This window comes from Dromaius novaehollandiae, chromosome 24, assembly GCF_036370855.1.
Source record: "Dromaius novaehollandiae isolate bDroNov1 chromosome 24, bDroNov1.hap1, whole genome shotgun sequence".
Taxonomy (NCBI): Eukaryota; Metazoa; Chordata; class Aves; order Casuariiformes; family Dromaiidae; genus Dromaius; species Dromaius novaehollandiae.
In genome coordinates, this window is record NC_088121.1 from 4008652 (window position 1) to 4035291 (window position 26640).

Here is a 26640-nt window from a genome sequence, read left to right on the forward strand (position 1 = left end):
CACCACATACATCTAAATTGCTTTTAGGCCAAACATTAAGCAGGAGCAAACTTGGCAACTCTTTATTAGAAAACTAAAACAAAACCCACTTACAAACATTGTTTCATCCATCAATGAAATGGAACCCCTTCTAGATGGTAGAGGAGAAAGATGTTTTAATGCAAATGATATTGCTCAACAGTGTAGGCCTGGAAGTGACACATCTCATATGCATTTGAAATTGGAGGGGAATTCAGGAAGGCAGGATACCATTACTTGAATTAAATCTGGCCAAGACATTAGCATTAATGTCCTGGGCTCTTACAAAAAGATCTCTAAAGGACTACTGGTTGAATTCCTTCCTGGCTGTTGTCTTGGGAAGGATATCCCTTAGTCTGAATGCCAGCTCAGACTGTGACGAAGCACTAATTGATCACATTTTCCACAAACATCAACCTAGTTAAGCAATTTAGTTTCTCGGTGTCTCAGCTCCCATCTGCACACAGATAGTTACAATTGCAGTGCATCCAGATACCAGAGTGAGGGAGATTCACACTAGTCCTCTACATTAAGCAGCAGATATCCTTCTGCCTTTGATAGGGTTCAGAATTCCAAATTTCTTTTGTGAAATCTGCCCCCCTAAAAAGAAAAATAAACTTGTAAAAGTTTGGCATCCACCCAAAATGAAGAAAGACACTTTAAAAAGTTATAAGGGTTCAGTCAGCAAAAAAGTCAGTTCAGCAATATTTATCAATGCCTAAACATAATACAAAGTCAAAACCCAAACTAAGGTCTTTCAGTGAACCATGAATGACTAGATCACAAGTTCTACTTAGAATATGAAAAAACGGCTTCACCAGCATTATTGAGCCCCCTGCAACTCTGCCCCATCTTTGGCAAACATGGACAATAGCCATGCTGATAAACAGTATGAACAAGAGAAGAAGATGGCTTTGTGGCTTCCTGGGCTAAATCACCTGTTACTCATGGGATGAATTTTGCAGGCTGATTGCTCAGCTGCCACTTCTTCCTCAACAACATCCTAAAAATCCATTCTTTCCTCCCCTGTGCCCTTTAAAACATCAGGCCCGTGCCTGACATTTCTTCCAGCCCATTCAGATGAAGGTTGCCAGTCTCCTGTTTTCTGAGGCCCTGGAGTATTTTTCCCCAGTTGTTCTTTACTTCTGCATTCTATCCAAGTTCCTTGCCCCTCTATTCAAACTCTATTGAACTCCACCCTCATTTATATGTGCTTAATAATCTCTACTCACACCTCTCCTACTTGGGCATAACACACCCAGCCTCCTTCTTCCCTGATCGCTTGTGGCTTTTGCCTGCTCTGAATCTTGGATGTATCTTTGGTTACGGAGCACCCTGCCAGTCAGGGTTCACTGACCACCTTCAGTTCCCTGAGGACCCTGTTCTAGGAAGCCATCAGGCATAACAGGCCACATGACACTCTTGCCCTTACTCACTAGGCAGTGATCTCTTTAATGCATCTTATGCCTGTAGGCAGTAAGCTCTTCATAGCTAGCAAATTCTGCCTTTGTACATCCAAAATATTTATATGGTGCCAGTTACCATGGCCTTTAGACAGCAAACAAAATGAATAGATCTGTGTTCTGACTATGAGACAAGCAAAATAGTAAGGGAAAACATAGTAACTGACTGATCTTGCAATTCCACAGGTAGTATAGAGACCGCAAAACTAGTAAACAGCTTAAGGGGTAGTTCTCTGTATTCAAGGTAGAAGTAAAGAGTGCTGGCTCTTTCACTACTTAAGCTAAGAGACCTGTCTTGGTTATCTGAAGCAGCACTGGACTCATCAACATCAATGGTCACCTCATGCATAACTAAAGGAGAACTGCTGACAGAGTACATATGAGTTATGCAGCTAGGTCCTCTCTTGACTCCACTGTAATATATCTGTTGGTAACAGGGCTGAGGAAACTGCTTCCCCATGTATAATTCAAGCATCTCATGATGGTTCATCTAGATGGTAATAAGTTAAATCCATGTTTAAACAACAAGGCCTTCCAAAGTTGCAGCATGCTCTGAAAGTCAGCATTTGGCTGGTGGAACACCAGACACTACAAATCCAACAGCCTCTGTTAGACAAATCCTGCTTCTAATCAAACTAGATTTGGGCCATGAAGATATCAATAAGTATCTAGAGATATTCTATCACAAGCACCAAAAGATGTTGTCATGTCCTTTAACCACCAATGTGATCTTGCTGAGGGGCCCATATCAAATTAAAAATCAATTCCAACCTATATGAAATAGTGTATTTCTATAGAAATGCATGCCATATTCTCTAGTGTACTGACAATTATCTCAGTTATTTCTGTCCTGGAGTTAATGGCTTTCCAAGTTAATTTAGGAATATGTACTTACATTTATTTGATGCACTCAATGATTTAAGAACATAAACTAGGAACTCCTAGTGACTTCCCCAGCCCAGGTTTAAAATACACCTTCAAGACATGACAGCAGTATGCCAAAACTACTTTTCAGAGAGAAGCAATTCTATAGTGTGATTCATTTGCATTCTGGAAAACAACTGTGAAGAAAAAATTAAATTACTCTGAAAGAAGTCTTATTCAATACTATTATTAGTGTTTAGAGTAACACACCAGACAGATGAAAGGAATGTTAATGACAACACACTTATGCATGAAATACTTTGGGCTTGAGGAACATTAGAGAGAAAGACAGAGGAGTAAATATAAGATCCAGAATCCCTTCTTACAATCTCCAGGTTTACATGGTTCTCACATCTCTATATTTAGATGACTTGATAGGAATTCCAAGGTAAACATGAAAACGCAAAACAGTGTGGCAGAGGAAAAAAAAAGTAATTATCCTCAGATCAAAAGGTGTAAAACTAGGTATGTATTATACCGCATGAGTTACCATGGGGAATTTATTAGGTTAAATACATCTAGGCTAATACAACATGCTAATAATACCTTCCATTTATACAGGCTTTTCCATCTTGAAGCATAATAATAACTTATAATAAAAAGTTTCTTCTATTCTGCAAAACCTTTAAGCATCTGTAAAGAGATTAGATATATCAGATAAGATATAAAGATGAGTCAGTATAAGAAATTAAAACAAAGCAGGTCAATTCTTAGCCTTTTTTGAAGTGAATCATTTTTCCATGAAGAATTTCATGGCATTGAAATCAAAGCAGTTCAAAGAAAACAATATAGCTTGATAAATTTCTTAAATTAAAACCACTCAAAAAGTTGTGAAGTGGCCACAGGGGGGACAGGAGAACATTTTGTGTAAGAAAAATCCTGGTACTGTGATTGAAGTTTGAAATGAAACAACCATGAAATTACAATTTTGACTCCCCTCAATAAACTGAAAATATTTTTGTTTAGTTAAATTCTCTCTTCATCAAGATTTCATACTGGCCACTTCTTTCTAAAATCTCAATGCTTTTCCTAGTTTTTGAAAAATATTTCTTGCCCATGTCTGAAATTTAAGTAACAAAAATAGTTATGTCTCTCAGCGTGTTCTGTAAGTCCAAATATCATTTCAGTTTGCTACACAAATGGAGCTCTCTTCGGGGCCCAATACAACAGTCATTCTGCATCAGTAACACTGCCTGACTGTTTAGTAAATATATGAAGACTTAGTACTCCCACTGAAACTGCTGAACAGAGATGCTTGAGTGAGATTTTTTTTATGAGGACATGGTATCTTGCAATCCCCAGCTTGCAAAAATAAAAAGTGAAGTCTACCATGTATAGATGGTTCCAAATTGTGTATTCTCTGATAGGTACTGACTTCACGCCCATTTTCTGTATTTTTCCTTCCTGCCATTGACTAATCTTTGTTTAGCTAAGCCCAGGATGCCAAGTGAAATTATAGCGCAAGTCTGGACAGCAGTCTATGCTATGGTGCCAATAGAAAGAACTAAGAACAGAGCTTAAGTATTTGGGCTACCCCTGCCTTCTATTGGATACAGATGCAGAAGTGTGCAAACACATAGGAGAACCTCAGTTAATTGCAAGAAGTATTCATATGGGAAATGCTTGCATCTTTTGGATCTTTAAGAAAAAAATCTGATCTTTACTGTAGTCATGCAGTTCTGACTATGGCTCCATTGTGCCATAGTCGCTCTTTGAGCAACTCATTCATTTACACTTCTGCCTTTTAGTTCTGTTTTAGGCAATAAAGTGGGTTACTAGCCCAGCAGCAGAGGTACACTGTCCTTTGAACTAGGCCATATGTTAATGGTTAATGGATGCAACACAGTGGCTATGCTCTAGATTGCTAAACGCAGATATATCAATCAGGAGCCAACCTCTTCCTCACTTTTTAAAATCAAATCTTGGAGAATCAAAATTCCATGAATTCCCTTTCAGAAACATTATCTGAGTGGCAAATTTCAAAAGCCCCGAAGGGACAGCATTGGAAGGGACCTAGCAAAAAATTGCTCTCAATTGAGGCAAGTAAGTTTGTATTTATCCATTCTGTGAAAAATTGTATCTCAACTGAGATACTATTCAGTATGTAGGTGACAACTGAATGCTAAAACCTTAAATGTTAACCACAAATAGGTTATTTCTTAGTCTTTTGAAGATGTATTTTTAATTGCATGAAGACTTCTGTGTGTGAACAAATACGGTAGAAAATACAAGCATTCAGATTCAATTTATCTGAAAATCAGTCTCAAGCTGGACTCCAGTCACCAAAGATGACAGATTAAAGTAGCCTCAACAGTAAAGGCTGAGGTGAAATCTTTTTTTTTTTTTTAAAGTTCAACTGTTCCTCCAGTGGAACATCCCATGCATTTGAAAGACTGAATTAGGAAAAGGCTGTCATGAATGATGCCTGCTAAATCCTGTCTTGCACAAAGTGGCATATGATTTGAGAGCTAGCAGGGACAAAGTGAGCAGATGTGGACTTATTTCATCTGTTAATCAGCTTGTGTAGAACAGCACTCTTCTTCAACATGCTCATTGTGCCAAGGATGAGGTTAAAGCCAGATATAATGAGGGAGCTGTTTATGCCAAGTCTTATTTCCTGAAGCGATTCTTGATTTTTTTGGAGTGTGTGCTGACAGACACTGTTCACAGTCTCAAATTACAAATATTCAGAAAAATCAAAACATACCTATCCTTGGGATTGGTATATAGATAAATCATTTTCTATACCACCTGTTATCCACATGCTCTTAGTTCTTTTAGAGTTTTGGTGTTAATATCCCAGCACTCCACACTCACACCTTTGCTTCTTTTATGTAAGTAGCCTATTCTATTTTAAATCAGACACGATGTGTTCGGCCAGAAGGGCAGATTCTCATGGCAAGATACAGTAAGAAAGAAAAAGCTTAATGTTACAGCAAGTGTAACCTCAATACTTATGTTTCTATACTGCTTTCATAAAAAAACAACACATTTAACAATAACCATGCCATTAAAATGTTTTAATTTTCAGCTGTAGGCATCTAACTGTCAACTTCTATGGAATTCTTTAAGAGGGCTGTGTGCAATTGTGCTAGACAGTGAGCTAAGGATTTAAGACATAGAAGAACTTTGCATTCATTTCGATGGAGCAGGATTTTGCAGTGTTGTCTCAACACATGATCAGGATCATGCTATCTTAAATTAAGAAAGAGGGAACACCTATTCACTCTTTATCACATTCAGCTTCCTAACTTAAAAGGAATAATTTGCTTTACTCTTCTAAAGTAACACTGGAGCAACAAATACATGTGCATGACACAAAATGTTTTAGTATATTTTTATGGGGCTATTACTGGAATCTTGTGACAGCAATATTGACAACTCTTGTGTACTGAATGACTGAAAGTAAGCTTGCATTTATCCATTTTGTGAAAGACCACTGGGGAGTCAAAGAAAAGATTCGGGACACATATAGCAGAAACAAACCATATAAAATTAGAGAGTTTTTTTGTGTGAGAGAAAAGATTAGACAACTTTGAGGCCCTTTTCAAGTATAACTTTCTGTGTTTCTACAAAGTTACGTTAATGCTGAAGGCTATGTCAAGATACAAGAGATGCTTCTTTCATCACTGTTACAGGCTGTTCCTTGTGGTCGATTTTCTACTGTGACAATGTGGCCATTTGCACCTGCTTTTCCGGTTGCGCAGCCTACTCGACATTAGCGTGGGGCCTGGACAAAGCCTCATCTAGCAGCAACAGCCTGACGATGCACAGCACCCCTCGGTGCTGCAGCGGGTCCATAGGCAGGCGGGGTGGCAGCTCATGCCCAGGGCTCCAGGCATAGCGAACGCCAGCCTCCGGCCACCAGGCCCCTCCCGCCCGCGCCGCAAAGCCACGGCAGGACAGACGGGGCTGCTGGCGCGCTGGAGAAGTGCTGCCGGCTTGGGGTCGGCCCCGCTCAGCTCACGCTGCTTCACTACGCGGGCGGCGCAGCGCGGCCGGGACAGGGCGGCCCCCCGCTGGCTTCGCGCGTCGTGTCCCGCCCCGCCCGGGCCACCATAGAAGGGGAGGGATTGGCTTGACACGCCAGCGGAAATCAGCTGAACCAGACATAGCCCTCTCCTTGCCCCGGAAGCGGGGTGTTTCCCTCCCGGAAGGAGAGGCCGGTGTTGCGCTGGCCCCGCCTCGCCGGGCCGCCATCTTGGCTGGGAGCCGCGGTCGCGCCGCAGCGGGGAGGTGGCGGGGGGTCGCGGCCCGGCTCGCCCGGCCCTGCGGCGCTCGCTCGCTCGGCCTCCGGCTCTGGGCAGGCGGGACGTCCCGGTGGCGGAGGGACCTGTTCTAGCAGGGAGAGGTGAGCGGGGCCTGGGCAGGCGGCGGCGGGGCTAGCCGAGCCGAGCCTGTGGGGGACGTCGTGGAAGCAAGTGGCTGGGCTGGCTGTCTCTCTAATCTCCTTTCCCGCGCCGGCGAGGCCCTGTGGCGGCCCGCACCCAACGCCGTCGGAAGCGCGCAGAGGGTGGGCCGTGGGCTGCCTTGTTGTTCTCCTGCCCCTTCTCCGGTTCTTTCACCGATGCTCGGGCACTGAGCGGCCGCCGTCAGGGCTGGGATCACCCTTTTGCGCAGAAGGAGGTGCCGGCTGCGTGACGCCTTCTGTACGGCTGTCTGCCCTGTGGCCCACGCTGGGGACTGTGGCTTGCCCTTGCTTTAGCTCCGCGATCCCCCTGCTAGGCTGGGAGCGGGGCCGGCAGGGCCCGGTTGCGTTATGGTTCTGGGCTTGGTGTCTAAACACTGACAGGTTTCATGCTTGCTCCTGCGGGTAAGCTGTATTCTTAAAGTGTGAAGGTCCTGTGTGCTGTGGTAACTTTTGTAAACATTTTCTTTTAACTTATTCTTTGAGTTTCTGAAACAAATATTTCAGATAAGGTTTTGAGGGTTGTCAGAACCCCTGTAATATGATACTTATAGGAGAAGTATATATTTTTGCAGTCTATGGTGAGGGACTCCTGTGTGAGACTTCAGAACAAACAATTAAAAAGCATGATTTAATCTTTATTTTGAAGTCGAAGCCGACTGCTTTAGAAAGAGTCCCTCTTATTTTTCAGGTTTCAAGAAGAGACTTAAGAACAGGTGTGACTTTCTTCAACAAAAATACTGTGTATTTCAAATGACAATTAACAGTACTTTTAACAAAAGTCAGGTTAAACGTGTTCAGTTTGAACATTTGACCAGATACAATTAGCTGTAGTGGTATAAATACAGCTTTTCAAAAAGTTGTACTTGGCTATCTGGTTGAATTGAAAGACCGAAAAGATTATTCAAAGGCATTTAACACAGTTTTAGTGTCAGATGCTGCTGTCACATGCTTGAGCATACTCTTACGTCTTTATGCAAGCTGTTTATAAATACTTCCTTTTGGTTCTTTTCTGAATTACTGAATGTTGCCTCAGTTCCTTGTTAAATTTCTCTAAGGGAAAGTGAGTTAAATGAAAGTTATTAATTGGTATGTGTTTTGTAGATGCACTGTAAGGCATAATGCTTTGTCTTGTAAGCATTGTGGAACTTCCTTTATTCACTGTCATTTAGAATGAGCTCTTTGCTTATCTGGAAAGGAATAATCTGGCTCAGATGTGGCATTCTGTAAGTTTTTATAAATTTAACTGACTCCTAAGCAAGCAGCAGATTTAACTTAAAATCATTCACCACAAAGTCAGAAATACTTTTTTTTCCTCCTTTTTCTTTCTTTCTTCTTTTTTTTTTTTTTTAAAGTAACTGGAAGTGATAGAAACAGCAAATGGATTTAAATCATGGAGAAATTTACATAATAACCATTCTAACTGAACAGGGATATGACTTGCACTCTAAAAGGCTATAGCCCTTTAAAACAGCATTGTAGTGATGCATGTTCTGCCTAAACACAGAACAGGTTATTAAGAGTTCACGAGTGCAGCTTATTTTTATGATAGCAATTCAATGCAGCACTTGCTGCTTTTGGAAAACTGCTGTATATTTTCCTATTCTGACTATATACAAAGTCTCTTGGGAGTATGCTAGTTCGTTAAAATTGTGCATGGTTCTTACAACTTGAAAGTTATAGTGTTTTTATTTATATTTTAAAAAATAGTGTGTACAGTAGATTTTGCAAGATCTAGAGCTGTGTTCAGTGAAGCATAACAACTGTGCATCTATTAAGATTATATGGAGATTGTATTTACTTAAATATGTATATTTAAAAAAAAAACCCTAGATGAGCAACAACAGTAATAAGAGAGCACCGACGACAGCAACACAGAGACTTAAACAAGACTACCTGCGAATTAAGAAAGATCCAGTGCCTTATATCTGCGCAGAACCCCTCCCATCAAATATCCTTGAGTGGTAAGAATTAGAATGAATTGTTCACACACTTGTGGAGACAGTAAGATTTTCCAGGTCATTAAGCCCGGCTCACTCTTACAGATTGTATGGGAATCTTGATTTTGGGAGGTGGAGTGTGAAACTGCTTTGTTGAAGGGATATCAATCCTCTTTTTTTTTTTTTTTTTTTTTTTTTTTTCCCCCTAAGGAAGTTGATGCCTTATTGTATGCTGGCTTTCATAACACTTATTTCCTTCTTTGTTTTAGGCACTATGTTGTACGGGGACCTGAAATGACTCCATATGAAGGTAAAAACTAGCATGCAGCAAAAACATGCATGTATTTTATGTTATCATTTGCATGTCTGAGAAATTGCATGGCTGTTTGGGCAAAATTTAACTACTATAAGCAGCTCTAAAAAATATTAGTGCAATTTCAAAACTGTCTGTGATTTGCATGATAAAGAGGATGTTGAAAAGAGATAGTGATACCACTGCCCACTAGTAATTTTTCCGTGTTATCAAGGATTCTAAGAAAACCACATTTAGGTTACATTTCTTTTTTGTACCTTGATGCTCTTAACTTTCTGTTAAGTAATTGCTAGAAGTCTTTGAGTAGATACTTCATTTTAGATAGCATGCGATAGTCAAAGATCATTTCAAAAAATCCCATTTCATTGGGTTTTATCCCTTAGGGTTTTTGTTTTTCTTCAGTATGACTTATTTATGGCTTAACATATAAATGCTCTCACTGAACTGTGACTTGTAGCCTCTTTATGAATTTGCAAAAAGAGAGGAAAGGAAAAGCCATATTAAGTTGCTGTAGCCATGTATTTCACATTGTCTCCTGGAGTCTCCCATAAGATTCTTTCTGAAATCAGATTCTTCATGGGACTTTATTTCCACTTAGTAGTGTGTGTGGAAAACCAACCCATGTGTGTTGCTGTGAGGCTTAAGTACGCTTTGACAGGTTTTCCTTAAATATATTTTGAACTTGACAACTGGAAATACTATTTTTAATATGCATGTGATAGAACAGTGCCTCTAAAGTAAATCTACTGCAGATGTGGATCATCATTCCTATATTTTAGAGGCACAAGATGTTGAGTTTGATCTCTTTAGTGTGAGGGGGAGAGGGAAAGAAGTTTTATTTGGCCCAGTTTATTAGTAGCTTAGGACTTCATCTTCTTACAAAATAAGTAATTCATCTCTTTATGTAATGCAGGTGGCTATTATCATGGGAAACTAATATTCCCCAGAGAATTTCCTTTTAAACCTCCTAGTATTTATATGATTACTCCTAATGGAAGGTTTAAGTGTAATACAAGGTAAGGATTTTCTTCTAACACTTAAGCAATTAACACTATTTTAGCAATATGTGTTATCTGTAATCCTTTCAATAGCAAAAATAAAATACACTGCCTGTCTTCTCTCTTTGAAGGTTGTGTCTTTCAATCACTGATTTTCACCCTGATACATGGAATCCAGCTTGGTCAGTCTCAACGATCTTGACAGGCCTTCTTAGTTTTATGGTGGAAAAGGGCCCCACACTGGGCAGCATAGAGACCTCAGAGTTCACAGTAAGCTCTGAACTATGTTATATACCTTTTGTCAGCTCAAGGAACATTGAATGTGACCTCAAAGTTAGGACAAAGACCATCAGCCAGTGTTTAAATATCTCAGATGAATACGTCATTATCCACAGACAGAGGCAGTGGGCAGGTGAATCAAGTCAGTTTTAGGTAGTGTAGGGATAGGGAGGATTTCTTAGAAAACTTATAATCATTTCTAGTAAACCATATTGTTAGGACTTTCTCCTTCTTTCCCTCCCCTCAAAGTGTCCGCTGAGTAGACACACCGGTTCAGAACACAAATCACATAAAAGCAACTTGTGTTCTCCACTCTTCTTTTTAGGAATGTCAGTATTGACAGATATGAAATTGTTGTAAAAGTTAGAAATTAGTTGGCTAGCAGTTTGCACCATTCTTGTGGGAAGTAACCAGTTGCTGAATTAGAGCATATTAACTTCATTTATATGCTACCGCTGATAATTCTTTTTGCCTTCACAGAAAAGACAGCTTGCTGCACAAAGCTTAGCATTTAATTTGAAAGATAAAGCCTTCTGTGAACTCTTCCCTGAAGTGGTGGAGGTAAGGGAATTCATCCATGCGATAATTCTCTTCTGTAGCTTTTCAACTTGTCTGTGTAGATCTGTAAGCTAATTGGTTAGGATTTTTCCAAGACATTTTTCTTTCTGCCCAAACAGAAGAGGCCTTTTTGGGCAGAGTCGCGAGTGCTTGATTTATATGTTATCCTTTGCAAAGTTATTCACAAAGTACTCTCTCTCCTTCTCCCCTTTTGGGAAAGCCTTCTGGGAAAAGAAAGTGTGTTTTTTTTTTTATCTCAATTTCTTTACTTCTGAGTGAGGAAAAAATCTTGAACTGAAAGTTTTAGTTGCTTTTCCTTATAAATTACAGAACGCCAGAGAATGGTAAATGTTCTCTTTGCTACTGTCTTCCTAGTAACTCAATTATTTGGGGACTCTGAAGGTTTTTTTATGTGACAGTAACTAATACTTCTGTGGTGTTCCAAATACAAGCATATTTTTAACATGTAATACTTCTAGGATTTGTTTTTTCAATTTTTGAATGTCATGCCTTCAAAACAAGGTGGACATGCAAGATTTTTGTTGCAAGAAATTCTCTTTTCTGAAAAAAAACCTCTTGGCAAATGCACAGGTGAACTAAAAACACCTTGGCCAAATGACTTAGTGTCAGTTACTGGAGTAGGTGACTTTGGAAGAAGTTGAGGAGACTGTGCAAGTGTGTATATGTGTATATGTGTATATGTGTATATATAATGCAGATAATTTAAAGACCTACAGTATAAAAAATATACTGTAATCCTTTTCCTAAAGTTACATAACAATGTGTTGTAAGATCTGTTCAAAACACGCAAAAGCTTCACCACGTTCACGTCTAGGTATTCCTTCTTTTTTCTCTCTCCTCCTTCCCCCCCCCCCCCCTTTTTTTCTTCTCAGGAAATTAAACAGAAACAGAAAGCACAAGAAGACCTCAGTAACAGACCTCCATCCCTTCCTTTACCAGATGTTGTCCCGGATGGGGAAGCACACTATGGTCAAAATGGAATACCCCTTCTTAATGGGCATGTACAGCTGGCACCTGCCAATCATCCAGGTCTCCAACAAGCCAATCGTAACCATGGACTCTTAGGAGGAGCTTTGGCGAACTTGTTTGTTATAGTTGGTTTTGCAGCCTTTGCCTACACAGTCAAGTATGTACTGAGAAGCATAGCACAAGAATGAGGAGTATAACAGAAATTCAAGACCAAAATAGTGATAGTTGCAGAATGAGTGGGACTCTTTAGGCATCTGACTTTGGTACTGGGATAAATATTTGTACTACCAAGTTGCAGGTAAAACATTGGTTGGCTCATGGGTTAAGTTTGGGAAATGAAGTAGCCTCAGTTAGTCAGAAAACTAAAAGATGTTCTGCTCACAGATTCTGTTGTCCTCACTACTGTTCAGTAGTGGCTCACAAACAAGTCAAAGCATTATTGATGAGAAGCTAGCATTACTAATGCTTTGATTTTTATAGCATTTCTCCATTCTGTTGTTTGAAATTTGAAAATATTAAGCAAATAAGGCTTTTTACTAGATTGAACAATTTTTAAAATTTCGCACTTGATGCATATTGTATTTTAGTTTCATTAGCTAAGAGTCTGTACAGGGTTTGAAATGAGTAAAGGCGAGACTCAGTAAGGGTCTGGTTAATGTGAGCATTGATGCTACAGAAGATAGCTGGTTTCTTTTATAAAATAGAATGAACATCATTGCATATCTAGTCAGTAGTGATTAGATCAGTGGGAAAGTAACACCACGTGTGTTAAATGTGTTGTCTGAATTGTCACAACATAACTTAAGGTCTTATTTGGGCTACAAGAAGTGCAGTTGCTGGCCTTTAGGAAACAATTAGCCAGAAAAACTATTTGAATCAGTCTTAGTGGGGATACTGATATTGAATATTGTTTTGAATTTGTTCACTTAGTTACAAATTTCCATTTTGGGAAATGTTATATTTTAAAACTGTAATATTTTATTTTGATCACAAGGTGCCACTGTTTAAAAATAATAAATCTGCACAGAACAAGGAAAAGTTAATTATGTGTTCAGAAGTGTCTCTGGGTTTCTTGGGCTTTTGTAAATGAAAAAACAGTAACCCTTGTGGAGCTAAAAGGATAAAGGAGGCTGAATACTGAACCAGATTCTTCAAAGTCAGCTGAATTCATCTGAAGTGCCACTAGCTGAAGTGAACTGCTTAGAATTAGTATTGCTTACTTTGCTTGACAATTTGGGTAAACTACTAAAAAAAAAAAAAAAAAAAAAAAAAAAAAAAAAAAAAAGAGAGAGAGAACCTAAGCCTTTCTATTTTACCTGAGTTCCCAGAAGCTTTTGGCTTCTAAAAAAAGCTCCTCTCTGTTCCCCTTCAGATGATGGATGACTGAAATATCAGTGTTTGTTCCTGAGGTTACATGATTGTGGATAAACACTAAAACTCCTAGTGTAGTTTGAGAGTCTGAAGTTACTTTTTCACCTCAGTTTCCTTCCCCCCCCCTTAGTTTTATCCAAATGCTTTGACTTATCAGAGGCAAGCTTACTGTGCCTTTCGTAATTAACAGTGATGTCTAGTCATCTGGGGAAGAAAGCACTCACTGTTAATGATCTAACAAACTGTAAAAGGTGATAGCAGGGTAAAAAGCTCTGCATTTAACTGCATATTCTTTGTTTAAATGTTGTGAAGAGCCCAATAAATATTACCTCATGTATTTAAGAAATTTTTTGAAGCTGTTTTATTTTTCCCTTTCAGATTTGTTTGATTGCTCTGCTTCTCCTTGGTATCTTGAATTGTACAGGAAAAAAAACTATGGTAAACCCATGAGCCATGTAGCTTAGAGCATCAATAAATAAATGTTGTTACCAATTCTCTGCAATAGGTAGTAATTATCAAAACTAGTGAAACAGCTTCCATACTGAAGAAATCTTAAAGCAGATCTTACTGAGGTAAGGAAGGGAAGGAGGAAATGGGATGCATGTAGGCAGAATGTGGAAAAGGCTGGATTTTAAAATGTATTTATAAATCCTGATTTTTGATTTTCGTGGGTTTGATCCAATCTTATTTATAATTGTTCTTTAATTTGCCTCTCGTATATGCTTAATCAGCTCTCCTAAGAGAAGCACCAGTTGTATTTGTGTCCAAAAACAGTTATGTTCTGTCAGTCTGGGGATGTGTGGGAGGGAAAGGGGATTGTCATGTCTCTCCTGGAGTGATAGGATATTCAAGATGTCTTGTAAGACAAATATATATATAATTTTTTTCTTCTTCAAAGCATACAAGCCTGTAGCTAGGGCTACTATGCCTTATAGAGCTTAATATTATTCAAACATGTTTGTGTCCTCACAATGCCTTTTTCTATCATTGCCTACACACAGAGGTTTATAAATGGTTATCTATGCTTGTCTTCTCATAGAAGTTTTTACCCACATAAAGGAAGAAAAAGGCAAGGAGACCTTGGGCATGGTGTGTTCACATCTTTTGTGAAATGTAACTAACCAAGGTAAAAGAACTAGTAAAATCAGGAGATGCTGATTTCTTATAAAAAGCGTTTTATTATGTGACAAGAAGTTGGCCTCAAGCTACCCTTAAGCATCTGAAGGTGGGTCTCTTGCTTGTAGCAAGTACCACAATTAGAAACAAAAACCTGCACTGATTAAATCCTGGACATGCTGCTTTTTTCTTTTTTGAGGATTGGATTTTTTGTTGTGTTTTTTTTTCTCCCCCAGAGGAATTTGTCTTCCAGTAACAGTTTCTCTTCAGTACCCTGGATTCAGAGAGACTTGACTGTCAATTCAGGTGCCATTTGTGAAAAGTTAGGAAGAACAGATGACTGAACCCTTGCACTCTTGCATTCAAGACTTCCATTGCTTCTTGCCTTTGGTAACAAAAGATTTATTTACTCCTGTGTAGGGCGTACTGATTTTTGAAAAAAGCTTTTATTAACAGTATGCAGTATCTGATCTTTTTGTTACCAAAGTCAGTTACCAGTAGATGAAGCAAACCATTCTTTGCCACACAAAAATGTTATTGTGCCCTGAAGCAGTACATTATTTAATATATTTAAAAGCTGTCTTTTCATGTATGATTCTGGAACAAATGTCTGACCCTTCACTTTCATGCTGCAATTTCATAGATTTATTTAGGATTGTCATACAATAGGTAGGGAAGTTTTGCAACTCTAATCATGAGATTTCTCAGTGGTAGCCTTTAAAAATCTCTTGATTTTAAAAATCTTGGATTTGTGTGTAGTCATAACTCTTTTTCCCCCTCCAACATTTCAAAGTCACAGAAGCTACATCGCTTAGCATGTACTGAGGAGTAGAAATGACTGCATTGTAAAGTTATTTGTTCATAATAAACATTCATATTAAAATTCACACTTTCTGTGGGACTGTTTTTGGGTAAGGGGATCACTGGGAAGAAGTCTTAACTGGATACATCTGAACTAGAAAACAAACTATGGTAAAACTGCATGTCCCCCAACTCCAGATTTTTTCAAGTTAGTTTTTGGTACCCCTTCCATCTGTAATAAAACACGTACAAGAAGTTCTAAAAGAACTCTTGTATAGTAACTCAGTTTCTCTGATAAATACTGGTTCTATGGTGACATAATGTTACAGCTGTCATTGAAATGCAACATCTAAGCAGAGGTACCTTTTTCAGTAGCTACTCTGAGGTATGTAGGAGCTGCACCTTAAAAGGATGCTGTTCTACTGTTCTCCCCAGCAGTTAGAATTCCTCAGAAGAAAGTAGTAGTTTACTTTCATAACTTGAATATACTTCATTCTGCTGCTATTCCCTTTTATCTGGACAACTTTTTTTGACATTTCAGTTCTGTGTAAAGCTGTATGCATGTAGTTTGTTACTCAGAGGCTAACCTTAATTTTGATCTGTAGAGTTTCTTTTTTTTTTTTTTTTTTTTTTTTTTTTTTTTTTTTTGCACTGGCATTCCAAATGTCTGTGTGTGGATCCAAAAGGTAGTTGTTTGCAATAGGAATTTCTTTGTGACTTAGTGAAAGCTTTTTTTTTCTAATTGACATCTGTCAAAACCCAGTTGTGTACTAATGTGTCGTATGAAATGATGCATCTTCCTTGATAGCATTGTTATTTCTACCTTTTTTTTCCTTATCCAAAAGAGTAATTGTATCTGGAGTTCTTTTGAATTCTCTTGTTTAGACTGACAAAAGTGCCTTTAATTGCATCAGCTGACCTGGTTCAGGGTCCAGAGCCTTTCAGTGCTTTTGTCAGCTAAATATAAAACTAAGGAACTAGTCACATGAGAATAGCCATGCTGCTGTATTCAGGACCAATGTAGTCATCCAGGATGCAAGTCTTGCTATGAGGACAGGTGTTGTTTTGCCCCTATGCTGGGCAAATTCTGTAGGAAGAAATTCCTTTTGTGTTTGTGCATGTGCTTGGATTTGAAGTTGACCAGTTGAGAATTCTAATAGTAAATATCTAACCAAATATTTTGAGGAACTTCACATACACAGAAAGTCAAAGAAATGAGATGCTTCTAACCCAATGGATTCTCCAACTTGCCTTAAATGTGTAAGCAGTCAGCAAGTGACAAGCTCTGTGTTTTTCAGAAGAGCAAACTCCTAATTGGAAGACAAAATTACTACCTTAAGTTCTGTGCTTCAAAAGTTTTTTTTTTTTTTTTAATATATCTCTAAATAACTTCTGGTGGCAATTTGTTGCTATTAATGGCTTATCATGCAACCCAGTAACAGAAAGACAACTGAACAGTAAAGTGTACAAGATGATATCCCCTGCCCTTCTTTTTTGCTTACCACTAAAGGCCAGACCTTGCTTTCCAAAGTAGAAAAATCATGTTTGCAGTGGAAAAATAACCTGCTCATGCTCACTCTCTTGCTCTTACACCTTCCCCCCCCCCCTTGAAAATGAACTCAAAGGATTCATATCTCATGTTATTAAGAAGACATTTCTGGAATTCCTTTTCAAAATGAATGAGGATGATTTGACTTGCCTTATTAGAGTTCCTGGTGCAAAGCTTTTTCTATTTCAAACCTTGGTCATGCTGAAGAGCATGCTACAAGAGAAGAGCCAGTCTTGTCTTTGAAAGTGACTCATTGTTTCTATAGATTTGCCACAAGATGGCATAATAATATCATCTAGGTCTTGAGTGAGGGGCAACTAGATGATTGGGACTGTGTGTTCACTTGGGAATGTGTAAAGGATCTAGATGAAAAGTTTCTTTGAAACATGGCATGCCATCAGCTGTGCTGGAGTATTCGGTAGATGGCAACTGATGTGACCTTGAGCTCTTTTCTTCCCCAAGCTGCTCTTTTGTCTGCTGTTGTCTTTAGGTTTGTTCTTCTACCAGCTTTGTTTATTAGCCCAATCAACAGTTTGGGTTTATAGCAGATTAACATTGGGAAACTTTGGATTTGAAGCCAAGGGGTCTATGATAAGAGTACTTTAGTGGCTATTCCAGTTCTTGCTCTAATGGTGCTGAGTCAGAGAGAGGAAGCTGCTTCCATTTTCCGCTGTTTTGAGATCCTTGGGTTTCATTGCTATTAAGCACGACATCAGCCTATTTCTAGTTTTTGCAAAGGGATGTTGAATGCTCTTCCAGGTGTTTATGAATTGACAAGATTCAAGTGTTTTGGAGCTGCTGCAACTGGGCTGTGAGAACAGCAGCAGCAACATATGCAAGTTTCTGCAGATAATACAAACAGTGATTGGAGGTCAGGGGAGATGTAACAACTGTGCTGATTCACTTGTTTCAGTCCAAAATAGAGAAAAGTATACAGTGGGGAGTTAGCTACAGTTAGTTTATCCCAGTGGACCACCAAGTAACTTTGCCTTGTGCTTGCAAATGTAGATAGGATTCATTTTCCCCCAGATCTGAGGATATCATAGCCTTGGCATTTGTCTCTTGGGATGAGAAAGGGGATGCTGCAAGTAGACAGGGGCAGCCTGCATGAGCAGACCAAAGAAGCAATTGCCTCATTCCAGCTTTGAATGTCATTTCTTGCCATGGTGTGTGGATCTGTCAGACTGTTTAGCTGCAATATGACAGATTGTCCTATTAATGTGTCATCAAGTGCACTTTTACAAATTCATGGCTTGTCTACAACTAACCTGAAAAAGAGGCTTAAGTATGAGAAGGCGCCAAAGAAAGTTAAATATTATTAACAAATAAAGTCTGCCACGTAGTTTTGATGGAATGTGAGCTAGTTGGGGGAGGGGGGATATGCTGTTAACTATTTAACTTCTCTCTAACTTCCCTTCATCCTCTCACTCTCTTCCCCTTCCCAAACACCATTTCTCTCTCTAATGATGTTTTTCAAATGTTTATTTTGCTGTTGACTTAAGAGTTTTTGATTTTGTGCTTGGATTATTTATGTCTCAGTTTCCCTGAGACAGAGATAATACAGATAGTAGAGATAATGCTCCTGTTCCATCCTGCCTGCCTTTAAAGTCCACTGAAGAAGTGTGCTGGCATTATACTTGGATTACAGAAGGCATGGAAAGGGGATAATTAAAAGAGAGCAAGTCTGTTGCTTGCTGACTGAATTGGGGACTTCAAATTATGTCATCTTCAAATTTTCATTGTGTTTGAACAGTCTCATGGTACAATCTCAAAAAATTATTTTGTGCTTCACTTTCCCTATCTGTAGAAAGAACAGGAACATTTGTTCTAGGCTGCTGGCAAAGATTAGCTGCCTCTGTCCAAAGACTTTAAAATCTTTATGAAATGTTTGTAGGAGAGAGCAACATGTTCTCTGTTGTTTTTAATAACCAGTTGTCCCCTCCCCTCCCCCCCCCCCAAACAGCTCCTACTGAGCCTCTAATGAGAGTTAGAGGAAAATGTTGCACAGAGCAGAGCTAACTAGAATATAAAACAAGAGTTTTGATGTATGGATGTGTGTTGTGATGCTGAGTGTGTATTCCAAGCCACATATTTCTAGCACTACCACACACTCATGTACAGTTTTGCAAACTTCCCAGAAAAATGATGATTTCTCTGAGATAATGAAGGGGAGATACAGAATAGAACTGAGGGGAGGGAGCAGGGAATGGGCATTGATTTAAATCTGCCTGGCACACTGGCCAGCTCTACTTATCAGTGTGTTTAATAGGAATGTGAAGAGAATAGGCTTGACAGCTCATTAGAATGTGATCCCTCCTCCTCCTCCTCCTCCTCCTCCTCCTCCTCCTCCTCCTCCTCCTCCTCTCCCCCCCCCCCCCCCCCCTTCTTCAAGTTGATGGAAACTCTTTCAGGAAAGACGTACTTATTTGCTGAGGTAAAGCAAAGGCTGAGGAGGGCTTTGCCAGTGTGCAGCTGGGGAAAGGAGCAACGAGAAAAATCAGAGGTGATCTACACTTGGAGGTACCTGAAATTTCTCCGGATGTAAAGGGAAACGAGGATGAAAAAAAATACAAGATTCTGCATCCTGACAGCTATTTGCAGCACAGGGATTTACTGCTCATCATCTCATTAAAGAAAAGGGAAGATAAAGCCAGCCAAAGAGGGAGAGAAACTAGACTTGGGAAAACTTTATCTGCTCCTAATGGACTTAGGCATATCCTCAGATTCTTTGCTTGCCTGTTTTAACTTTTATCGTATGTGAGAAATCAATTTGCTGCTTAGAAGACTGAGCACTTGGCTGGGCTCTAATGTTTTCAGCCCCTTCAGAAGAGCAACAGCTGTAGCAACCTTGGCTTACAGTTCCCCAGCATCTTGGAAAGAAAAGATGGGAACTTGTCACTGAGGAAGGGGAGGTATCCTTGAAGCAAGGATGGACGAAGCCTATTGAACCCTGCTTTGAACTGGATGCAACACACTGACTTACAGAAGGCTAAATCTTCTGTTGAAGAGGAATAACCTAACAAACCTCCTAATGGGTTTGTGTTGTCAGCTGTGGCCTGAGCAACTGTTGCCCTGAGCCATTTAACTTCTCTAGGTTTCATAGTTGTGTGCATTTTAATTGAGTCTGAAGACTTATTGGGCAAGGTGTGTGTGTGTGTGTGTGCAGGGGCACCTCAAGGTAGGTGGCAGGACTTTCCAGGGCCTCTTGTATTTATGTAAACTTCAAAGGGCTGAGTGGACTTACCTTTTCAAGTGAATCCAGATTTTTAAACAAGTTTATCTATACCATTTCAATGTGTCCTGCTTGAACAGAGATTTTTCCAGCCACCAGGATATTTGCACATGCTGCTCATTTGACATTGCATAGCCCAGTAGATCACCATTAGTAGCTTTAACCTTTTTTTTTATTATTCTTTTAGAGAGAAGTCTGTGTTTATTCCTACTATTGGTGGTGGAAGTTTTTGCACTTGCAGAGTGCCCTTCCTGACTCAGCCCCTCCCTTTTCAAAATGAAGGGGTACATCTGGGTATTTGTGGCAACTTTACTTTGTCAGCAGCTTTGCCTCTTCAGAGTGATGGCAGCAAAGAAAGAGAGAAAGATGAAGAAAGAACCTAATCAGTATACAGAGCCTTTCAATATTACCCTGTCAAACAGTGAAGAACTGCATGGGCATCCCAAGGTAGGTGCTTATGTGTTATCAGTATTTGGTGGAATTCATTTCTGGCTGAATATGTAATGCTGGCTCCTTTTTTCATTGATTCAAGCAGATTTGCCAAATTCTTTTTGTTTTTAAGGAATGTTGTCTCTCTTGCCTTGACATGAAATATTTTTTAGCTTATTGAAGAAATGACTGGAATACTGCAATTTATGGTGATAATCTGTTTTAGAATATGCGTGACTGAAGTTCCAGTTCCATTGTAGCTGATTAAGTATAAAGGCATTTGGAAGTTCTAGTCTATGAATTATCCTTGTTCAGAGACAACTGTCCACTTTCAGTGATAGCAGATAGGCTATCATGATACAGTTCTGATAATTGAATATTAATGAATCTCTTGCATGCGAATCCTTGGATCTTTGGAACACTGTGTCAAAAGTTGCTTATGCAAACACTACATTATAAACACCTGAGCCTGTCTGAGCTTTCTCTGTGTTGCACCTTTTACCACTGAGGCTTTAGCAACTGAAAAATCTTAGTGTAGTCAGATGATCTGTTTAAGTAGGCATCAAGTGACAGTGGTTCTTGCATGAAAGGATTTAGGATGGGGCTAATTGTGCATGAGCGGCAAGTGTAAGATTGTTTGTATGGTACTTTAATCTTTGCTCTGATAAATTGCTAGGCATAGTGAGTGAATTTTGCAGGGCAGTTAAGGGGGAGAATCACCCCTGGCTGAAGGCTGCAAAAAATTTCCAGTCAATTGATCAGAGTCCCCAGAACCTCTTAAGATGAAAATTCACATAGAATGCTTGGGAGTAGGAGAGAGGTCCTAGGTAAAAGCAGGTCCTAGGATTAGGAGAAGGATGAAATGAAAGGGAGACTGCAACAGTGAGAAAGGAGGGAGTCTAATACACATCCCCCTTTTCTGTCTCTCCCACTTGCATAAAGATGTCTCTTGTATCAAATGGAGACGACCTCTAAAACATGACTTTGATCACAAGCATTAGGGATGGCAGTCACTATAGCAATACAGGAAAAAACCTGTCAAAAATTGGAGCATGGCTGAGGGGGTGAGTTAAAACAATTGGGCTGACATTCTAAATATCCCATTCAAAGCCATTGTGAGAGTAATTGGTTAAGGTTGGGCAAGTCTGGGAAACAGTATTCTCTATTAAAAGGCTGGCTGCTGCACTTAAAATGATCATTAGGGAACTGTAAGCAGCACTTCTTCAACTAATGTTGTATTTATTGCAGGGCTCTGTCAGAACAGGTTTTCTGCCTGTTAAATTCTTAAGGTGCTCAGATTCAATCACTTTCCTCTGCTTCATTCTTCCTTTGCGCAAGGGGCCAGATCCGTATCTGGTGTAACTAAGTTGCAGTCCATTTTGGAATTAATTTGGTCTGACGGGAAATATGTTGTACCATAAGGAGGATGTATTCTGATTGCAAAAGCAAGGCAGAAACTGGTCCTGGTTTATTCTGATATACTTATATACACGTTATTGCTAGAAGATGCTCATTTGGAGGCTTGTGAGCAGACATTAAAACCGACATTGTTCAGAAGCTGCAGCTTCTGCACTGAAATACTTTGCTTTAAAATTTCCATGGTGAAGGTTTGGCTGATGTTAGAGCTGGAGAGCTCAGTAAAGATGAGTTCTATAAAATAAAGATGAGACCAAAGCAAATCTTTGATGCAAATACTCATGAACTCTGCTTGATATCCACTTCCAAATTTTGCAATGTGAGCTTTTCTCCTTGGCATCTCCTTAAGGCTGAAGTCCACACTCTACTTAAGTATTGTTTCTAAATGTCATGGATGACTGTATTGTATTTTATATTCATATTGCACCTGCTCGAGCTAAGGGTTTATTTTACATACACTGTAAAGGTAGCGCTTATGAATTGCCGCCTTCTCTAGTGTCTGTTAATAATCTTGGATTAAAAGGAGTGTGCTGGTTGCAAAGTTGCTTACCTTTCAGGTGGCTTTTTCAAAGGTTTTAAAAAGGAATCCTTTTGTTTCCCTTTGCAGTACAGAAGCAGATACTGCCTTGCACCCCTGCATTAGTCAGCATCAAGATGAAGTGACCTGCTCCTCATTTTGGGTTTAGAACAGTGGGCTGTTGACAGAAAGCAGCTTAAAATGCTGTAGTAAATAAAGCACTAGATGTGAAGATGACTAGGCAAAAATTAGTGGTTTGTAAATTGCCACTATATTCCTATCTTATGGTGAGCAGTAACTGATACACTTTAAAGAGGCAATTGGTCTCCTTAGGCAGTTGTAGAGAAGGTGAAATTCAACAGCAGTGCAGAGAAATGCATAATTTTTCTATACTGTTTTGAATACAGCATTACTCTTCTGAAGTATCTCCTCTCCTGTTGATTTTATGGGAAAGAAGTTATGTAATAGTGGAGCTATCCTTACTTAACCCATTGAGCTAAAGCAAGGGTGAAAGCAGTCCTTTCCATAAGGCTGATCTCTTTAAATCTTGATTTTGTTTAGTGAAAAGATGCCATGCACAGGAATCTGAAACAGCAGTGTCCTATTTCATTTCTCTACAGTACATAAGAGGAAAAATAGAATTTTTTTTTTGGCCTTGTACATTAAAATTAAGGCTGTTTACACCTTGGAGGACTCAGTGGCCAGCTGGGAGGTTTATCAAAGCAGAAAGAGCAAGGAATGAAATATTAGTTGAGAGTATTGATTTCTATTTGTACTGTTCAAAAAGGTAGGTTTGTTTTCCTGTGATTAACCAAAACATTTTGGAGCAAATTTCTCTCATGCAGTCTTCTCAGTCAGGAGCTGAGAAAGCTCCTCTGTAACATTCACAACGTATGAGTCATGTGGCGAAACCTCTGTCTAAAATGGGGAAGCTGAAACCTCAGCTATCCTGATCATCCTGATATTTCTAAGGAAATAGTAAGAGTCCCTCAAAAAAAGGAAGGCTAATCTCCACCTTTCTCTTTGAGTTGCTGTCAACGTGATGTACTTGCCAAACACATGAGATTTTTCTTCTCTGACACAGATGGACTAAGAGAAAGAGCAGAACACGGATGGATACAGAGGTTTTTGTCTACAAAATCTTCCTCCTTTGGCTGGGTGTGACTGAGTATCTGCAGCTTCCACTTGCCAGGCTTGTCTTTCCCTTTCCAGACATGGAAGCTTGTCTTGCAAGGAGGTCGATGATATTAAAGATGCAAGAAGGATGGTGGTGTTAAACCAATAAGGGCTCAATGGTAGTAGTTTGTCCAGTGGAGACTGATCAGAAGTTACCATTTGATACCTGTCTGGGTTGGATTTGTGGTAGCTATGAGAGTTAGAGTGCTCTTTGTTGCATGCCTGAACTATCTTGAAAATTTGAATGCCTGCTTCCTTGTGCCCAACCTGAATGTTAGCAATACTTGTGCAAATTAATGCTTCCAGATGGAGAAAAATCCAGTTCCTTAACCTCAATAGTATCTGTTTTTAAGCATTTAAAAGTTGTACCTGACTGTAGCTGGATTGTTTCCAGAAGTTAAATGTATTATGGATCTAGCTATGTGTCCACACTCAGGTAAGGCACACTCAGGTGTGAAATGCACTCTTCCTGCTTGGTGTAGTGTTCTCTTCTCTGTCTCCTTTGGGACAGAAGTGTCCTCTGAGCACAGAATAAGCCTATTGTGAGCTCTCCAAGTTTTTTTCTAAACTGACTGGTATAGGATTTTATCAGTGGTACTGAAAACTGACGAGATGATTTTCACACTTAGGGCTTGTTAGTAATAATTGCATTGGGCTAGGCATTGCTGAAGGAGGCTAGTGAGAAGCTGCTTTTTTTGGCATACAGATAATGTATTAGCTGTGAGCATGCTGAATGTATGAACCATGCTGGTTATTGAAGTGGTCATCTCTAATATTGTTTGTCAGACAGAATATAGGGGAATCAGGCTGCACCCTTCAGTTAGTGGAGCTTTTGACACTGTCCCCCATAACATCTTCTGATGAACTGTGGATTAGATAAATGGGCTGTGAGGTGGATTGAAACTGTCTGAACTGCCAGACTCAAAAGATTGTGATCAATGGCATGAAGTCCAGCTGGAGACCAGTCACTAGTGGTACCCAGGGGTTGATACTGGGGCCAATACTGTTTAATATCTTCATTAATCACCCAGATGATGGGAAAGAGTGCACCCTCAGGGAATTTGCAGATGATACAAAATTGGAAGGAGTAGTTGATAGATCAGATGGTTGTGCTGCCAGTCAGAGGGAGCTCAACAAGCTGGAGAAATGGGCCGACAGGGATCTCAGGAGGTACAACAAAAGAGAACCTCCTTTTTTTTTGAAATTCCTGCACCTGCAGACGAATAACCCCATGCTTCAGTACCAGGCTTGGGGCCAACCAGCTGGAAATCAGCTCTGCAGAAAAGGACCTGAGGGTTCTGGTGAACAATAAGTTGATCATGAGCCAGCAACGTGCTCTTGTGGCAAAGAAGGTCAACAGCATCCTGGGCTGCATTAGAAAGACTGCTGCCAGCAGGTCAAGGAACATGATTATTTCCCTATGCTCAGCACTAGTGAGTCTGCATCTAGAATGCTGGGTGCAGTTCTGGGCTTCTTTGTGCAATAGAGACATGGACATGTGAATGCAGCGAAGGGCTATGAAGATGACTGAGGGACTGGAGCATCTGTCATTCAAGGAGTGGCTGAGAGAGCAGGGATTGTTTAGCCTAGAGAAGAGAAAGCTTGGGGAGTCTTATGAATGTGTAGACTGGGCATGAGTAAAGAAGGCAGAGCAAGACTCTTCTCAGGGGTGCCCAGTGAAGGGACAAAAGGCAATGGGCAAAAATTGCAATACAGGAAATTCCATTTAACCATGTGAAAAAAAAATTACTGTGAGGGCAGTCAAACACTGGAACAGGTTGCCCAGAAAGGCTGTGGAATCTCCATCCTAGGTGATACTCAAACCTGACTGGACATGGTCCTGAGTAACTTGCTCTAGCTGACCTAACTTTTAGCAGGGCAGTTGGACTCAACAATCTCTAGAGGTTCCCTCCAACTTCAACATTTTCTGAATTTCTGACAGTGTGAACTGCTCATAGGGATGGTTCAGCTAGACTCGAAGGAAGCATCTTAACATGGGGAAAATTATTGACTCAGAGGTTCCAGTGAAATTTCAGAGACATTTTGAAGTCAAAAGGATTTTACCTTCAGTGGAATTTCTGCAAAAAATGGTGTAATGCTTTTAATTCAGTTACCCACTAGTCAAGAAAAGACTTCTTGAAATTTCATTTCCTCTGGAAAGCAGAACTCCAGGGCACCCTTAAGTTCTCTGCGGGGGAAGAGTTCTCTACCACCTATATCACTTCCTTTTACAATCTGGTCTTTCCTTGGCAGTTTTCCAGTAAGGTAGTGCCTGGGCATAAACTTGGTTATTTTGTGTGATCTGATAAGACTGCTGTTTTCAGGCAGAAAGCTAACGATCCTAAGGCTCACTCCCCTTTCAGGGTGCTTAGGAAGGGAAAAATTCAAGTTTTGGATTTGGGTCAAATGAAGGCTGTATGTGTCTGTCAACCAGAGAAGCCAGAACTGTCTCTCACTTAAGATGTAAGAGAAGAAGAAAGCTGAGGATGAGTCCAGCTCTGTTAAATTGTTCCAGATCCTTGCTGTCTTAGGATCTTAGTTTTTCCATGGAAAGCTCAAAGAATTTACTTGCAATAAGTTCGAATTTATCACAGGACAGTAATTCCAAAGAAGTGTCACAGTTCTGCTCCATCCCCATGTGAGTCTGTTGGCTCATATGTAATATACAATTGCTTTTCTCAAGGCAGAAGTTCCAGCAGGACATAAGAAGTGCCCTGTTCCTTCCTGAGGACTCTGTTCTTTGCGGTCTCATTTCAGCCTAGGACAGGAGGCATCTGTAACAGGTGCTGAAAACAGCCTTAATTACTGATAAAAGCAATGCTTGAATCTGAGTGCTAACACCAGAGCTTTTAGCTTTTGGATTAGAGGCATGACTTAATCTGGAGTTGCAGAAGGCTGCAATGATTCTTCTGTCTTGTCAAATATCTAGGGCTGGGTCTACCTGGTTTATTACTTCAGTCTCTCTGAATTATATCTCTGGGGCCTTTTGCTTCCAATTTGAACAGCAGCTGGTTAAATGACATTGCACAGATTCCATTCCTCCTCTGTAAAGTGATTTCAGTCTTACTCTGAAGTGGCTGATTTTGTGTGTGATTGAGGAAAGTGTTTATGTGTCTGACAAGTTTAAAGTCCTGTGAGATCA

At 39.8% G+C, this 26640-nt stretch overlaps 2 protein-coding genes across 5 annotated transcripts in view; both read left to right on the top strand.

Annotated features, from left to right (window-relative positions):
- The first annotated feature begins 6546 nt into the window (after positions 1–6546).
- UBE2J2 (ubiquitin conjugating enzyme E2 J2) lies at positions 6547–15265 on the top strand. Its single transcript, XM_026100648.2, has 7 exons — positions 6547–6756; positions 8647–8777; positions 9023–9063; positions 9980–10082; positions 10196–10334; positions 10824–10904; positions 11795–15265. The coding sequence occupies exons 2-7, from the start codon at positions 8647–8649 to the stop codon at positions 12077–12079; spliced, it is 780 nt and encodes a 259-aa protein (XP_025956433.1). The 5' UTR covers positions 6547–6756; the 3' UTR covers positions 12080–15265.
- Positions 15266–19123: 3858 nt separating this feature from the next.
- The window catches only part of C1QTNF12 (C1q and TNF related 12), a 28911-nt gene continuing 21394 nt past the window's right edge, over positions 19124–26640 (top strand). For 2 of the 4 annotated variants that reach the window (XM_064525496.1, XM_064525493.1), the window contains exon 1: positions 19124–20407. In XM_064525496.1, the coding sequence (XP_064381566.1) occupies positions 20237–20407 (171 nt within the window). In that variant the 5' untranslated portion in view covers positions 19124–20236. The remainder of the gene's footprint in view (positions 20408–26640) is intronic. The other 2 variants (XM_064525494.1, XM_064525495.1) reach the window with 2 other exon arrangements.

Excerpts from the sequence above, each read along its gene's own strand:
- UBE2J2 (XM_026100648.2), top strand. The coding sequence starts at position 8,647 with ATGAGCAACAACAGTAATAAGAGAGCACCGACGACAGCAACACAGAGA. Across the intron at positions 10,335-10,823 it reads TAGAGACCTCAGAGTTCACA|AAAAGACAGCTTGCTGCACA; the intron begins GTAAGCTCTGAA and ends TTGCCTTCACAG. Across the intron at positions 10,905-11,794 it reads TCTTCCCTGAAGTGGTGGAG|GAAATTAAACAGAAACAGAA; the intron begins GTAAGGGAATTC and ends TTTTCTTCTCAG.